This window comes from Sinohyriopsis cumingii, chromosome 19 (genome assembly GCF_028554795.1).
Source record: "Sinohyriopsis cumingii isolate HCF-2022 chromosome 19, ASM2855479v2, whole genome shotgun sequence".
In the NCBI taxonomy this organism is placed as follows: Eukaryota; Metazoa; Mollusca; class Bivalvia; order Unionida; family Unionidae; genus Sinohyriopsis; species Sinohyriopsis cumingii.
The window spans coordinates 20574665-20592773 of record NC_142979.1 but is presented as its reverse complement, the minus strand read 5'-3'; the positions used below and the strand labels follow the sequence as shown (position 1 = coordinate 20592773).

The 18109-nt window shown below is 36.5% G+C and overlaps 2 protein-coding genes across 2 annotated transcripts in view; both read left to right on the top strand.

The window, feature by feature from the left end:
• The first annotated feature begins 248 nt into the window (after positions 1 to 248).
• LOC149775246 (uncharacterized) lies at positions 249 to 4768 on the top strand. The gene is made up of 2 exons (XM_089943424.1): positions 249 to 1195; positions 3429 to 4768. Exons 1-2 carry the CDS (start codon positions 286 to 288, stop codon positions 3884 to 3886), a joined length of 1368 nt encoding a protein of 455 aa, XP_089799550.1. The 5' UTR covers positions 249 to 285; the 3' UTR covers positions 3887 to 4768.
• A 4843-nt stretch (positions 4769 to 9611) lies between these two features.
• The window catches only part of LOC149775245 (uncharacterized), a 28085-nt gene continuing 19587 nt past the window's right edge, over positions 9612 to 18109 (top strand). Inside the window, exon 1 of the mRNA XM_089943095.1 lies at positions 9612 to 9689. The gene's annotated coding sequence lies outside the window, so the exon portion shown is untranslated. The remainder of the gene's footprint in view (positions 9690 to 18109) is intronic.

Here is an 18109-nt window from a genome sequence, read left to right as displayed (position 1 = left end):
AAACTCTCCGGAAAATTTGAAAACGTTGGTAAATTTGGACACATGTAAACAGTGCATGTTAGTAGGGTATAATACGTTAGTGACCACCGTGTTTTCGTTGTTCTTTTACTTTAATGTTAGCCTTTTCCTTGACATATCGCCATGACTCTTTTCTTTCAAAGAGATCTTCTTGTATTAAATTAAATGATACTGGTGTTCCAAACACTAGAAGAAAAATAATATATTTATTTCTATTTCGTACACAGAACTTACAAAACTGCGCCTACTGGATATATTATATCTACAATGCATCAAAGGAACAGCTCATATCTTTTTGGGCTACTAGTCTATTTCATGGGTGTTACACAACTGCCAATAGTGAGTGCATCACCTGTGAATGTCTCCACAACAGGTCCTACGACTATACCAGGAAACGAAACGGTCTATCCTTCGTCAACATTGACGAGTTCCGCTACAGAAAATACAGCTCTATTTGCATCCATATCGGCTTCTAATACAACGACGCAATTTGTAACTGCATATACAACACATGCTCCGACTGTTTCTCAAGGAAATAATTCGTCCATAACAGGGATCTTCCCCACAACTGGGTATCTAGCTACATCGGCTGAAAATGCAACAGCACATATTGTGACTACATACACAACCGGAGCTCCAACGACTTTACAAGGAAAAGAGACGGTGGATGTCTCGTCCACAGTTGCAAGTTCCTCCACTGAGAACACAACTCCGGACATCGCTACATCGGCTTCTAATACAACAACACAGTTTGTGACTGCATATACAACCGCAACTCCGACAACTTCGCTGCAAAGAGAGACTCTTTATTCTTCCTCCACTACTACAAATTCTTCTGAGGGAATCTCAACATCAGCTCCCAACACAGCCTTGCTTACCATTACTGACCATACCACAAGTACTGCAAGCGAAACGGCTACAAGCATTTATGCCGAAACGACATCATCCGTTAGCAAAACACCATCTACCACATCAATATCGATAAATGAATCTCCCTCGGAGACAACGACAACCCTGGAAGCATCATCCACTGCAGGGACAAATTCAACTGCAGGGAAAACTTCAACAGTAGAGGTAACTTCAACTACAGTGACAAGCTCAACTACATGGGCAACTTCAACCACCCAGTGCACTACAACAACGACCAAACAGCCTAAAAACGAATGCGTGATAGACGGTAAGAAAGCTGTTCTTCAGCCCTGAGCTCTAACTTGTATCTCTTGTTTGCAGCCATATGTTTAAAGATCAGATAAATTTATGGCATCTCTTTAAATGGCTCATCATTTTGTTTGATTTTTTTTCCTTTTGTTTTTGTTTCTTTTCGCTTTAGCTTTTCCTTTTACATTTACTTAGTGTCGTCTTTGTATATATGAAATTTCATAAAACACGCAGGACCCTAGTTCTTTATAAATTTGGAAGACGTATTTGTAACATTCTAGCTGAAGAAATACTCGTGTAGATATTTAGTTGGAAAGTACGTGAAACCTTTCAGCCTTTTAGGAGACATCCACAAAGCAAATCAGAGAACAAATGGGTTTAGCTTACAAAAGCGTATTATATTATGTACAAATATTGTATAAAATACATATATTAATTACATATTCTACAAAACGTCTTAAGACAAACGTATTGTGTTGTGTCCTAGTCAGTGAGATATATTTCAAATTCTAAGCAGAATTTGGACTATATTCCACGAAACATGGGTAATAATTTTGTTTTGTGGTCAAATCGATCTCAGAACTCTGATGCAGATAGGGAACGACCTAACAGGAATAAGGCATATCTCATAAAACATTATTAGACCAGGTTTTACAGTTCTGGCTTATTATGATATTTTCAAACCAATCATTTCCTAAAAGGAATCGACAACACAGAAACGAAACAATAATCTGACATTTCTAGCACGCTCGCGAAAACACCAATCTATTCGTTTGGAGGGAACTTCTACACTAAAACAAACATCACGTTACAGTGAATCGAACGCTCGACAATATCATCTGAACAAAAATATATATCCTAATCCCCCATAAAAATGAGCATTATTTCACAGAAATCGTTATTCACAGCGTTACTAACGAGCTGTCTGAAATCTTACTAAATTAGAGATGATACAATGCCATAATTGCGACGCTGAAAATCAGCAAGCTTCATTGCTTGAAACGAATGATCAAGGGCTATGTTGATTTTACTTGGACACAGCACAAAGAATGCCAAATGTTAACTAGGCACCCAAAGTTTCCGTGCTTGCACGAACGTATTTACAGGTTTTCTTTTGTCAAATAACCTTTTAAATTCATTTGTATGAATATGCATATATATAAACGTCACAAATTGAAACATTTGCAGCCTCTACAGTAAGTGTCATATTGTGTCAGATAAACTGTGGCTCTCTGTCATAGGGCTGGCGTTATTATATCTCCTCTTCTGAGCACACATTCAATGTTCTAAGGTGGCGTATCCAGTAAGATTCCTTTTTTGTATGGTCAGTATGTCGGAAAACTGAATAGCTACACAAAAGAATTAACCTTCATAGAACTGATTGGATGACAAAGAAGCTGTACAGAAGCCCGGTCGCAGAATACTTCTCCTCCCCTGGCCACACTTTCAGTGATATAACACTTATTGCAATTGCTCACAACCCCAACTCTAGTTCCCAAACCAGAAAGAAAAGGAATCTTACTGGCTACACCGCCTTAGAACATTTAAACCAAGCGGTTAAAACCAAGAAGACTAGAAAAAGACAACCATGCACAAATAAAATGATCTTTTTCAGCCGACACATCTTTTAGATAATTCTCTAAATTTACTTAATAGCCTATGACTGCTATAACAATAAAATATCCGGGATATAATTTGCGCTTACATCAATTTACATAAAATAACAGATGTCGTTATGGTTCATCGATTTCTAGGTCAATACAAATATTTTCCAGAAACAGTGACAAGCTGAAATAAGCTAGTTGAAACATAATGAAGTTGAAAGGTTAATTCCTGTAGAAACATCCATGTAAAGTTTCGCAAACATAACTATTTTTCTATTTGTTTGTCTTGTTTTGTATTTGCCTTTGGAAAAGACTCATGTTCGTTGTCAGTTTACTGGATTTATCCCAGTCAGTCCCTGACACACGTGATCTCTTGCTGGATCCAGTGCACTTGAAAGGATTGATATTCGCTATATGATTTGTATTCTTTATATATATATATATATATATATATATATATATATATATATATATATATATATATTAAGCTATACCCAATCCATGTCCACTTGAACTCAGACAGTGTAGTAGATATTGAATGTAACATAGCATCGTAAGAGCGTATTTGAATACTTTAAAAATGTTATACATGTTTTACATATAAGCCGTGACGTTGTAATTGAGATTTTTCTGTCTTTTGTGTTACAGATGCTGACTTTTTGGATCAGCTTCGAAAGGAACTTATAAATGATGAAGGATACAAAGAAGAAATCTATAACGACACTACAGGAAATCCTACGTTTGGAATTGGCCACAAAATCACGCCAGACGACCCAGAATACGGTAAGCCTTTGGGAACAAAGATCTCCAAGGAGAGGATCGAGGAAGCGTTCAAAGCTGACGTGAAGGGGGCTATAGATAGTTGCTGTAAACTTTTCGATGATTTCCAGAATCTACCTAAAGAGGTCCAGCTGATTATCTTGAACATGAGGTTTAATCTGGGTCATTCGGGATTGGAGGGATTCAAGAAGTTTCGAGAGGCTGTTAATATTGGAGACTGGGATAAGGCGGCGGATGAAATGGTAGACAGTAAATGGTACAAACAAGTACCTAACAGAGCCAAACGGCTCGAGGAAAGAATGAGGAAAGTAGAGAAAAAGTGTTGATACGTGTACTTTCTTTTGACGCTTTTTAGGTTTCGTTAAAATGGATTCAGCTTATCTCTACTAAACATATGGTTGCATATTCAATCCTTACACGTTTTCTTATAAGTGTAACTGTTGTATTAAAAAGGAAATTTTGGCGTTAAATTAAGTATTTTAAGGTGAGTAGTATGGAGTTCTTTTCCATAATAACTAACAGATTATAAAATAAATCATCGCTGGCGATATCTGAAAATTTGACGCTGTACAATGTCATCTAAACATAACGACCCAGACTTAGAAAGAAACCCAACAAAGATGATGAGAATGTAGAACAAGGAGAATTTTATCCATTTGATGCATAATAGCATAATGAACAGAGAAATATAGAGTATGCCCTTAAACATTTATTTGACATTTTGCATTGCAAGACAAGTACAAAGTACAAAATAAATGTTCGACGGGATTGAAAAATTAACTCTGCACATACATAACTACCAGTCACTCAGGCAAGCTCGTGCATAGATTTGCCTGAACGGGTTAGAAACAAACTAATAGGTTTTAAACAATGCACAACTGAAACAATAGGTGTTTCTTTTTAACATTAAAATTAAACTATCATGGTTGGATACTCATCGATGTATAAATTTTGACACAATCACTGAAAATTTTTAAAAAATCATCACGATAGGTTGAAATTATGAATAGTTAATGAAATGTACACTTCCATAAATAATAACCATAATCATTTAATCTTTATAATTAAAATTTTCCTATTTTATATAGTCATATCAGCGAATTCCATTATAAATTTGACTCGATCATCGTTCGTATCAAACTAACTGTATCAACTATACTTTTGTAGCTACGATGACCTAACCCGTACATAATCACAGCACAAAGGTTGCCGAAGGTCACAGCCATTTTTACTTAGCAAATATATTGTACATATTTTACACTCATTAGGCTGTCTTCTACGCAATTCAATAGATGTACTTCTAACAAAAATCGTGTCCATTTTTAGTGGCATCCGGTGCTCCTAAGGTATGTGGTTATACCCTTAAATAACAGCTGATTAAAACACCTGTACGAAGCGATATGCCGTGAAAATAGCGTTGTTGTAGAGCGCGAGGAACTATTGTAATGCAATAAAGAATGTGAGATTCTAAATTATATATTTCGTGCTGAACTTCTCGTTGGATATTTTGTCCGGGGTCACAACTTTTCCTCGGAAGTTGTGGGAGCGGTGTGGCATGTTGGAGATTCTTGCGGTTGTAATTAGTTTATGCTCTAAAAGGTTTAACATAAACAATACATGACCTAGAATACACCAGACACCGATTGAGGAATGAAATTATCTCAGGTATTGAAGGTGAAATCAATATCTCTATGTATGAATATTGGAGGTATAGACGTTGCAGCTAAGCGCCATTGTTTGTACAAAGGGACAATGACGTTCATGCTAATACATTAAACCAGTTTGTGGAACTGATAATGTGAAAGTAAAACACGTTGACATGTTGTGATATTCACTTCAACCAATATTCGTAACAGATATAGCGATGGAAGATATCATTGGTGTCGCGCCGAATAAACAAAACAAAAACGATTAGGAAATTTAAATCTGATAGCATGCATGTATTTTTTCCATGCACTGCAGAACTTATGAGAACACATAATTTGGCTACAGTGTAGAAAATTCAGTACATATAATGCCTAAAATCGGATCAGTTTACACGAATTCTTTTAAAACACTCTCAGGATCGCGTACAAGTTCTATATATTGTTTATTGTGATTTAGAAAGTATCATCGTACCACATTCTGCTATGGAGTTCGGATCTTCGGTGACACCGGTAAGGTGTTCCAGAGCAATGACAAAGCCGCTGATCCAAATAACTAAGTACGTTCCATCAGGGATCTGATAGTACCTAAAATGAAATGCATATAGGTTAGAAATCAGTCTTTGAGAGCGTTACTAGTTTCATTCAACTTCTACTACTCCTTTGTTAGGTAGGAAAAATAGCGTTGCAACAATTTTGGTATTCTCAGAGGATGGGGAAAACAAGTTTACCTCAACATTTGTTTCGAAACAATTTAAGATATCAAAAGGTTCCAATCAGGGTCGTATAAATGGAATATTTAGAGGTCATGTTCATGATAACTGTAACTTAATGTGTGTGTGTGTGTGTGTAGATAGTTATGATCAGAACTCGCATTGTGAAATAAAATTCCTATAATTTCCTGTTTATATCTCCTGATCTGACAATGGGAGTAATGTTTTGAAACCATAATAATAACCATAATAATATAATTATTAGTCCCATGTGCATTATTTATCCAATGGCTTGTGAGTGATTCCATACCGCTTTCACAATTCACGTTTTGACGTTAAGAAACCGTTGCACAAACTGAAACGTAATATTTAATCTGGTTACATGAAAAGAGTCATTTGCAATATTTCATTAAAACTTATTTCATGGCGTAAAACGATGCTTATTTATTTTAATATACCAAACAAGTTTGGTTAATTGGGTTTCATGTTTATGATGCAGCTTTTATTATCGTCACGCATATCTTTCAACTGTGCTGAGTTGGGAAACGCATTTGAAAGTTGGATTTGTGACATATTAATCTGTGAAATTTGATCCGTTTTCAAAATAACATACCCAAGTTATAGCGATAATTATATGGTGATTCCAAAAATATAATTAATTTTAATAACATAGTCTCACAAAAGTATGTTATAAAATGCATGAAGTCCCTCACTCCTCCTGTGGTAATGAACATGAGTCTGACAAATCCCTTTCACGTTCTGAAACAAATGCCCTTGATGATGTCAACACAGTCCTGCATCAGGTCTCGACGCTGGTCAATCTCTATTATCCGTCTACTGATCTGTATAGCATTTATTAGGATCTCATCTTGGTCCGATCCTATCTTCACAAAGACTAAATTCGGTGAGTCAGCAACTACATTGACACAATGTTGTCCTCTGCACACACGCACACAAACACACAGGGTATAAATGTTGTTGTTGTAGGGTTTATTGCCATTTTAAGCACAAGATAGGCTATACATGGCGTCAGTATATATGGTGGAGGAAGAACCCGGGAAAACCCCGGAAAGAACGACTTACCCACGAGAAGCTACTGGTAAGCTTTCTCACATACCCACATTGGCCGAACCCCAGACTCGAACCCACGCAGACAGAGGTGATATGGCAGTGATCCGTAACGGTGAGCGCTTTAGACCACTCGGCCATTCGGGGGTATCGTGAGTACTAATTTCACAGTTCATATTTACTTATTTTCCTCAATCGTACAGAAAAATAAATCCAATAAAATCGGAAGCAAAATAATGCAAATTTGTATTCTATACAATAACACTCTTTGCACTACATAACTCCTCTTTTCACTTTAAATTATTTTGCGGAAATAAACTTATGACCAAGTCACATAAAATATAAGGTTTGAAAAAAATACATTTCATATTGTCCAAATGACTAAACATATACATCTCTAAGTTCTAAAAGCATTTATTTAGGCAACAATTATTATGAAACCTCTCGCTTGCTTAGCATTTATGATTAAAATATTGAAATTTATTCAATTGATATATCATTAGTGGATGTATTTTGTTTGAACAGACAGTTGTCATCTGTCCCGCTGGACCAACAGCTGTCATCAATAGGTTGGAGAGTATTCATCAAACACCATACAGGTGACAAAAGAGCATAAACCAATGAAGCTGAGAATATGGTGAAACGCAGTCGAATTCACCGTCAGCCAGGTCGAGTGGTATGCAATGTTACCCTGCCTATTCCACTATCTGACATTGGCAGACAATGCCTGGAGCTCCAACAAGACTGCGCTATGTCAGCTTAATAAATCACAACGTAGAAGACATAAGCTGTATTATAGGACAGGGAGAGTGTCGGCTTACTCGTGTCTTTATCACTATGATCAATACGGAGTGAAATAAGCAGTCTTATCATTTTCCTCAAGGTATTGTTTTATCTCACCATGAGCTCAGGTTATGAACAAATCAAGTATATACCATCTATATGTTTCCTCTGTAACATGTGAGTGAGACGTTGATTTGCTCTATCTGCATCATGATACCAACGATGGTCATTATATCTGGATTAAAATATATATATATATGCTCTAATGAGCCGCCAACACAATAAAACAAAACTGCACAGCTGAACGTTTCTACCCGGTTTTCGGTGTTACGAATCTGGTCTTATAATAAGTAACAGAAAGTGTGATACGCAACAAGCTTTGTAAAACTCAACCAGTAATTTATTTATCTACAATTCAAAATTCAAATATTTATTAAAACATTATAGGAACTTCCGGTATTGCGAATTAAATCCAACATAACCCTAGAATTACAGACACAAGTCTTAATGATTAAAGTTCTGAATAAGAGTTAGTGGAAATTCAAATTAAATCTAACGCTGGAAGTGTTTATTTGCCTGTGGTGAACTGTGTAGTGTTGATGTACCAACAGTCTTTTGTTGCATCACAATAATACAATCCAAGAGTGCGGGAGGTCACGGGTTCTAACCCCGGCCGAGTCATACGAAAGACTTATTAAAATGGTAGTCACAGCTGCCTCGCTAGGCGCTCAGCATTAAGAGGTTAGTTTTAGGACTGGTCGGCTTGGTGTCAGGATAATGTGAATGGGTGGGACATAATATTACATGTTTGCGGCATGATGCCCCAATGCCCCAGTGCTGGACATCACTTTAAACTGCCACACTGCTGACATCCTAACGATATGACTAAAATTGTTAAAGCTAATATAAAACTCCAAATCACACACACTCACATAACTTGGTAGCAATAAGATTTTACCAAAGTAAAACTTTTCTCATGCATGTTTTGTTTTACTCCTGGCCCGTTTGACTCTAAACTATGAATGCAAATTATACAAATACGTTAGATGCAGAGAGACAATTATATATATATATATATATATATATATATATATATATATATATATATATATATATATATATATACATAGGGCCGGCGCTACCATATAGGCAAACTAGGCAGCCGCCTAGGACGCTTATTTCAAGGGGGCGCATTTTTTTATAAAAAAAAATGTATTGTTTATAAATTTTTGAAATTGATATGGGGGGGGGGCGCCAGAAACTAAACTTGCCTAGGGCGCCTAGTCTGGCCGGGTCCTGCGCCAGCCCTAGATTATATATATATATATATATATATATATATATATATATATATATATATATATATATATATATATATATATATATATTCATTTGTCTCAGCGGATAACTCCTCATATTGGACACTTATAAATTAGCATTGAAATCAACGTCCATTTATACAGGTATAATACATCTTTGTTTTTAGCCAAGGAATAATTTTACATTCATCGGAAATTAAAGTTAACGGATCAACACGTATGAACAAAATAATTCAAAGCCATGGATACTCTGATTTCTACTGTCCGTGGGTGGGGTATGGCGGCATAAACAAAACGAAAGACATATTGCGACTTTTTTAAAAGTGATATTATCCAATGATGTGGTTTATTTAAGTTACGTTCTCGGTTATTTATGGAGAGTAATAAAACACTATGATGCTTGTTGAGACGATCTTGATAAATCCTGAGGCGCAGTTTCAAAGTTTATTTAAGACGCATATTGCACGGGTGACTGACTTTAAAGGTGTGACGAGCTTAATCTATCAAAAGATCTTAACCATTTGTGAACTTTATTAGCATCAGATAGGCTGTACTTTGTAAAGACAGAGCTTAGGAAGAAAGAAGACTTCGGATTCTGCTAAGGTATTTCATTACATCTTCAGTTTTAGTTATATAGATTGAAAACGAAAAAAAAGATTATGAAATTAATTTTGAAGACAAAGTCTGAAATAGATAATGAAAATAATTGATAGAGAATTGATGACAGACAGACGGACGATAGGAAATCCCATCTTATCATTATTTGCAATTTCTTATCTACGTGTTAGATCCTACTTTTCTTATTTTAATTTCAAAAACTATCGCAAATATATGTTGTCTAAATAGTATTTGTAATAACTATCGCAAATATATGTTGTCTAAATAGTATTTGTAATATGTTATTAACAGAAACAACCAAGATAAACCAAAAAGCGCCACCATAATGTTATCACGAAAAAATACTTTGCAAATGTTATCGTTACTCCGTTTCTCGTGTAGAAATTTGCACACGGTCAGTATTGTAAATGTGGAGATCAAATCATGCAAGTACTAAAACAATGTCGTGTTCAAATTTCTTAGTGGAATCTGCCAATGTGGTGCTTTGGGTAAAACGTTTTCTGACAGTCAGGAAGGGTTTCTATTGTGCAATCTCTTGTGTAATCTAGTATCTCAGATTGTTTGCAACAACTTAAAAATTACGATGCAGAAAACAACAATAACAACAACAATAACAACATTACTAATGATCATAACCTCGTCGTCTGTATGATATTTTTATTTATTAAGTTATTTTAAGTCAGTCATGGAGATATCTCAAAACATCTTCTATTTATGAAATATGTACAAGTTTTAAATTGCAATATTGCGATAAGATTCAACAGAATTCCTACACTCTCACCTACATAAACACACAGACACGGAAACGCTCTCTGGGAAGGTATTAAATTGTACAAAAGGAAATATATTTCTCGAAGCAATATGCTACTTCAATAGTTGTGCTGAATTTAAAACGAATATATTGACGATTAATTAGCTCCTAAATAAATATTTCAGTAACTTTAAATTAAGCAGAATATGTTTGTGAAAGCACCACGATCATCATCATCATCATTATCATCGCTGTTTTTATTGTTGCTGTTGCTGTTGTTTTTCTTGTTGTTGATTGTCACATTCCAATACATTCAGTTATCACTGATTTTATACACAGGATGTCAATCTCAGAAAAGTAAATAACCTCTTATCGATAACTTTTCCCAACATTACGAAAAATAAAATCTCACTTTTATCTCATAATATCCTTGCTGAGATATAATCCTGAAATGGTCTCATAAAGCGATAGATATATGAGAATGTTATAGATGAAGACTTGTAACTGACACACATACATTAAAATACATATACTAATTGTTGTGTGTGATGGCTCTTAGAGACCCTGGTATAGCATTCCGTATAGAGTACGTTTAATTTAGCTATTCTGAATATATATATAAATATTTTGAAGCCCTACATTCATAGCAATGGGTAACAAATCCAGAGTGGTATTGTATAATTATTTATAAAGAATATGAAATGTCGCAATACATTCGAGGAGCCACATTTTATACAACTAGTTTGAACTAATAATTGAAACTAAGGACCTCATAAGAACTGACTGAAACATGAGAACTGTAGACAGTGGGATATTACCTTTATCCTGCACAATGACCTGAAGACAATGTTAGACATTGTTAAGAACGGTTCGGACTCTTATATATATATATATATATATATATATATATATATATATATATATATATATATATATATATGACTGTTTCTTCATTCAGGACAGATACTTTAACCCGTGTCAATTATTAAGTGTTACCTTTTACAACATGGTGGCAGAAGATGGTTTCCGTATGTATACATTAAAGAACACGGAATTCTTAAATAAAAGCATATTTTAAAACACATATTGTTCTGTTTTACACTGTAATAGAACTGAAGCATACTGGGAATTTATCTAGCTAAAATATTAAATACGATAACGTCAGTACGATGTTCATTTACAGAGTATATGAGTAATGAAAACCGTACTCATTGCTCATCACGTCCTCAAGCGGATTAACAAATTGATGCGCAAAAAGTTCAACAACACAATGGATGTAGGAGTGTAATATCGTTCCTAAATGAAACGATCAAAGCATTGAATTTCAACAAATAAACACGTACTGATAAGTCGTATATGGGGTCGTCGATACACAGCGATTCGACGGCGTTTGATCCAACCACATACGTAAGGATTTCCACCTAAGCATTTGGTTATCTCTAATGATACTCCGCTTTACTACGAAGCCATGCTATGTTTATTTAATTTTATCATTTGTTACTATTTTTATATCACCACAACAAATGACTGTGTAGAATTATTTACTAGGTCGCCAATAGAGCGTGTCTGCTAGGCACGAGTGCATATCGCAGCGACTATGTGGCATCATTTTTGCTGTCGTGTGCTTAGTGGTGACGGAATATGAACTGGTTTATTGCAGACAATGCGATGGGTGGGTGTACTTTACCCATAAAAATTATCTAACATGCATGATCGCATTATTTCTATTTAATACTAATTCTGCCTAGTATTATCAAGCATTCTACTGTACAAACCAGGGATAGCACTTTCCGTTCTGTTCGGTGTATATTTGTAATTCTCGATAACTTATCCTGTATACCTAATTTCTCTCGTCAGAATCAGGAATGACTTTACTCATAAATACGAATTAATTAGGTCGCCATAGGAGTGTGTCTGCTACGCACGAGTGCATATCCTAACGAATTCGTGACATCATTTATTGACAATGCTTGTCGTGATGGAATATGAACTGGTGCGTACAGGCAATGCGATGGGTGCCGTTTACCCCAGGTCCTAGGATCAAATTTCCATAGAGTACAAACGATGTTCTCTAACCTGCATAATAGTATTATTTGTATTAAATATTAATGCTACCTAGTAATACCAAACATTCTTCTGTAGAATCCAGGAATAGCACTACCGTTATGTGTGGTGTATATTTGTAACTCTCTCTCTCTCTCTCTCTCTCTCTCTCTATATATATATATATATATATATATATATATATATATATATATATATATATATATATATATATGTGTGTGTGTGTGTGTGTGTGTGTGTGTGTGTGTGCATTGGTACGAACATTTATACTTATTTATGGATGTTTATATACAATTATGATGTGTAATTTCTATGTATCTGTACAAGTCTGAATGGGAATGTGTGACTGTTTATACATGCTACATATAGAGGCTCTCAAATGGGTAACGATTAATTATCGAATTTATGAAACGTGTTGATTAATGTCCAGCTTGTGTGAGCCTTGGCGAGTAAAAGCTGGACATTTTTCAACGAGTTTTATAATTTAATATTAAATCGTTACTCAGGTGAGATTATTATTATCACATAGTTTTTATTTCAGTGGACATTATTTAGATAGAAAGAAGAATGAATAATTTCGTTCATCCTGACAGACGGTGCACCTTTCGTTTGTTGTGCTTAACAGATAGTCCCAAAAAAGGTTGAACTAGTAAGATTAGAATGTACCTTCTTACAAACTATAAATCAAAGAAAAAGCTTCCATACGAATAAACATGACATTTTATAACGACAAAAATCTTTTTTTGAAACAGAATAATCAATGCGATGTGATGTCACATTGTTTAATACGGTACAGAACTAAACATTACATTGTTGCGATTTTTATGAGAAATAGGATTACTGGATGCAGAAATTCCCACATTTACTGCAATGCATGTGTGACCGGATATTTGCAGTATTTGACTGGAACATTAGACTGTACAGAAGACGTAAACAAATTTCTTATTGAGTCGGATTTGCATCCCATTTTTTTTACGACTTAAAGTTGATGGGGTTGGATAAAGTTTTGTTAGTTAGAAGATCCATTTATGTACAATTTTTTCTGTGAATAGGGATGAGTTTATTTACTTCTGTCGTTTACATTTAAACCACGCTTGTATATACGGTGGATTCTATATGTTACAGATATACCGCTCCATTCCCCACCCTTCCATCAAATAAGCAATACCCTTAGTTTTACTTCTTATTGTTTTCCTTGTCTTTAGTTTTACGCCATTTTTCTCATTATGATAATGCTATACATGACATAACAAACCCCTGTGGGGGTAACATATTCATATTCAGACAGCCGATATAATTGTTCCTCAATTTACTTTTGCTAGTCGAGTTCAAAAATGGTCGCCAAAAATGTTCATTCAAAACAAAACATTCCAGAAGGCGGGATTTAAAAACGTTTTCCCCTGATCCCATCCAGTCAGTAAAGATGATACTGCACGATAATGTCATGGGTTTATTTGAACCAATCAGAATCACATAAAGTGATATTTTAACGTGTTGGTAATATCAAATTTATGAAACTACACATACTATAGGAAACTATACCTACTATGTGATAAATTTGTTTTATTGTGTGCATCATACATGCCAACATCAATGTTGGTAACAAACTTAATGTGTACGTAAATACATGCTGATAACCAATCGGCTAAATACAAATAAAGATCATTCAAAGATCATTCAATCGTTAATAATGCTAATAAAAATTTAATATATTTACACAAAATAATCTTATCTTATGTACGTACATTTTAAGTTATGATATCGTCCCTAAGCCTATGTGATCAAACATACGTAGGGAAACCAATAAGACTATTTTCAAAGGTGCGATAGTAGTAAATGGGGGCACTTTACCGTCAATGGGAATTAGCATTACAGAGACCCCTGGGTCAGATTAGCGTCAAGGGAAATTTAACATGGAGAAAAATCGTGGGTCAGATTAGCGTCAAGGGAAATTAACATGGAGAAAAATCGTGGGACGGTTTAGCGTCAAAGGAATTTAAACAGGGTGGGACTTTATAGCGTCAAGGGAAATTGAACATGGGATTTTTTTTTTTTTAAATTTTTTTAAAAAAGGGGTAGGCAATGGAAAGGCTATCTCTTTTCGAGAAATATGGCTGGCCCTGAAAAGGGCCTTTGGGTTTATGTTAATATTAATATTAACATAGATGGCATCTGTCACATCTTCTTCTTCTTCTTCTTAAACTCCTTCTAACTGCCGGTCCATACACAAGTACCCTCTTGAGACATCCTTGTCTTTCTATGTAAACTCTCCTCATCCATTGACTAGTATCTGTCCTATCAACAACAGTCCACTTGGACCTGACATACATGAGCATGTCCGTCCTAAACATCATGGAAGACACAAGGGTGGATGACTCAACTGTGGTCCACATCTTGAAGCGACGAGAATAGGTGAATCAATGCAGTGAACTGCGCTTATTTATAGGTACAGGAAGGATTGAAACAGATTGAATTCATTCACCAATCCGAACACGCGTTACAAAATTCAGTCAGCTCGCATCCAATCCGAAGAGAGCAGTCTGTGACGTCACGTGGTCTATATAGATTCGTTAGCGCTTGTGTGCAGTCAATCTATGCGACAGTGACTCAACATGACGGAAACTCAGAAAACGATCCATTGGGGTGCACCAGCAGGGGAGACTGCCCAAGGGAATCCGGACTTACTTTCAGAAGAGGTACATTGGGATTTTGTGGATTTTCTTACCTCGCAAGAATTTGTTCCGGAACCTTCGTTACCTTCTTCATTACCGCAAGTGGAGAATTTTAGACAGAGACAGAAAGAAGAATTGGAGAAATTTATGCAACGACAAAAGGAAGCGGAACAAGCTTTTCTCCTTCAGCAACAGCAACAACAACAAGAAGAGGTAAGAAAAAAACAACAGCAACAACAGCAAGAAGAAGTAGCAGCAAAGAAACAAGAGGGTGAAAATCAAACGGCTACGGTACTGTTGGACATTTTAGCGGAGTTAAGAAGTCTGAAACAAATGTATCAGACTTCTTTATCACGACCGAAGAGAATACGACCTTCCCGAGCTAAACACGCCAACCCTGTGACTAAGCCTGTCCTACCACCCTTAATGATTTCAACCCAATCATCAGAAGTAGGCCTTGGCCGTGGCAAAGGCTTAAGGCAGTTAAAGTTGATTGGTTAAACTCACTCTTACACCATAAAGAAAAAAGGCCCTTTTCAGGGCCACCCACATTTCTCGAAAAGAAATACAATTTCAATTTGCCAATAACTCAAAAATAAACCCCACCCATTTTACCCTTATAGTACGTGTCTGTGTATGAGTGCTTGAGTGTAGCTTCTTATTTTAAAATCAAAACTCAAAGACACTTACCTTATATCATTCATGTATTCTTTTATCCATTTTTTACAATCCAATTCACAATTCACCACAGAACACTTTAAAAAGTTCGTACACTTCTTCTTTCTCATTATTTAGTCTCTCTGTTTTTTGAATTTCTTCACCGTTTTTTCCTCATTTTCTTCCCTTCTTCTTTTCTTCTCCTGTTTCTTTGCCTCTTTTAAATAGAATTGTCTTCTTTCTTCCTCTTCTTCCTCTGAAGAATCCCTCTCTTCTTTCGAAGAATCCCTCTCTTCTTCCGAAGAATCCCTCTCTTCTTCTCAAGAATCCTTCTTTTCTTCTGACTCCTCTTGTTTCTTTTTTGGGCAATCTGGAGACCAGTGTCCTTTTTCTTTACAATAATAACAGGTATCTTGACTTTTGTCTTTTTTAGCCCCTGTTTTTTTTCTTTTTTGACGGTCTGGACACTCTGAAGACCAATGCCCTTTCTTCTGACAGATATAGCAAGTATCTTGACTTTTATCTCGAAAGGAAGGAGAGTAGTCCGTCGGCTGGTCTGAAGAGAATTTTCTAATGACCCCTCGCAAAGCTCTGACGAAACGTTCCATCTGGTTAGTCTCTTCCATCGTTGTGCTCGGCTTGAGAGTGAAATGAATAGTGAAAGGACAAGACACACACCCTTTTTATATACGCTGGTTTGTCATGACTATACATTAGTCTATGGTGTTTAAACTTCAGTCATTTGACGTTTTGCACTCAAGATGAAACGATCCTATTCATTCGAGAAGAAAGAAGAAGAAGAAGAAAGTAAGAGGCAGAAACGTGATCTATCGCCTCGTACCAGGGCTGAAATCTTGGCACAAATTCATGCCAGTGATTTTGAAGAGGACATGAGTGAACCAGAATCCGAACCCTCTAAACCAAGTTCACCACCCTTAGTCAACCCTGAAAAGTACTATTCCATTCGAGAGACGGAAAAGCGCTCCTCTAGAAAATTTAGAACCATGGCTTACACCTACACGGTGAAGTTTAAAGATTTCAAGGCCGACGTACCGTTGGAGAAAGCAGAAGGGTTTATCACCGAGATGTGGGATTCTTTGCTCACCGCACTCAAGCGACAATGTCAAGCCAAAGAAGACGATCGCTTGACACTATCCATAAATCACGACGGTTTGAAATCCCCTGTTTGGATCGAGTTTAGCAGACCCGCAGAACTGACCCCTTCCAAAGTCATGGACAAGATACAACAGGTGCAACAATCTAATGACCAGTTTGACATCACCGATGGTAAAGCCACACTGAAAATGGCCCACGTCTCTCCTCCTCAAGGGACAGGACGCAAAAAGATGTTATTGGTGGACGACCTTCGCAACACCAAAAAGAGTCTCGTCCGAATTAACAACCCTCAAGACCAGATGTGTTTAGCCCGTGCCATCGTGGTGGGACGAACCAATGCCAACAAGAACGACACGGTAGAATGGAAAAGAACCTGGAACACTATTCAACAATCCGACCGAGCCAAACAACGAAATGAAGCAGAACTCCTGTTACAACAAGCCGGACTGTCCAAAGACACACCCTGTGGCATTCCTGAGATGCAAAAATTGCAAGATGCCCTAGCTCCACGCTACACCTTGAAAGTGCACCCTCAAGAAATGCGTGGAACTCTGTTGTTTCGAGGCCAAGATTTTAAGGACGGAAAATACATTCATGTCTATCATCACGATGACCATTTCGATACCATTACCAGTATCACTGGATTCCTGGGATACAGTTATTATTGTGAGAAATGTGACTATGGTTATAACAATCGAGAGCAACACAAGCATTGTGGATTGAAATGCCCAGGATGTTTGGCCTCTCCACCCTGTCTGAGCGAAGGACCAGTGCCTTGTTCGACTTGTTTGCGCACGTTTGTCAGTCCTGCCTGTTACCAACAACATCTGAAGACGGAAGGTTCACAGCAGAAATGTGCTTGTCAACTCTTGAGATTGTGCCCAACGTGTAGACAATCCATACGTACCAATAGTACCAAGGCACACGTATGTTCAGGAAAAAAAAAAGTCACATTTGTCACCGCATCGTGGACTTGGAACACCAATGCTACGTGCAAAAATACCAACCCCCACCAGAGAAAGAGGACGGTCACAAGAAGAAAGGCAATTTCATCTTTTTCGATTTCGAATGCATGCAAGAGACCGGCATTCACATTCCTAATTTCTGCGTGGCTCATCGAGCGTGCGAGAAGTGCATTCAAGAAC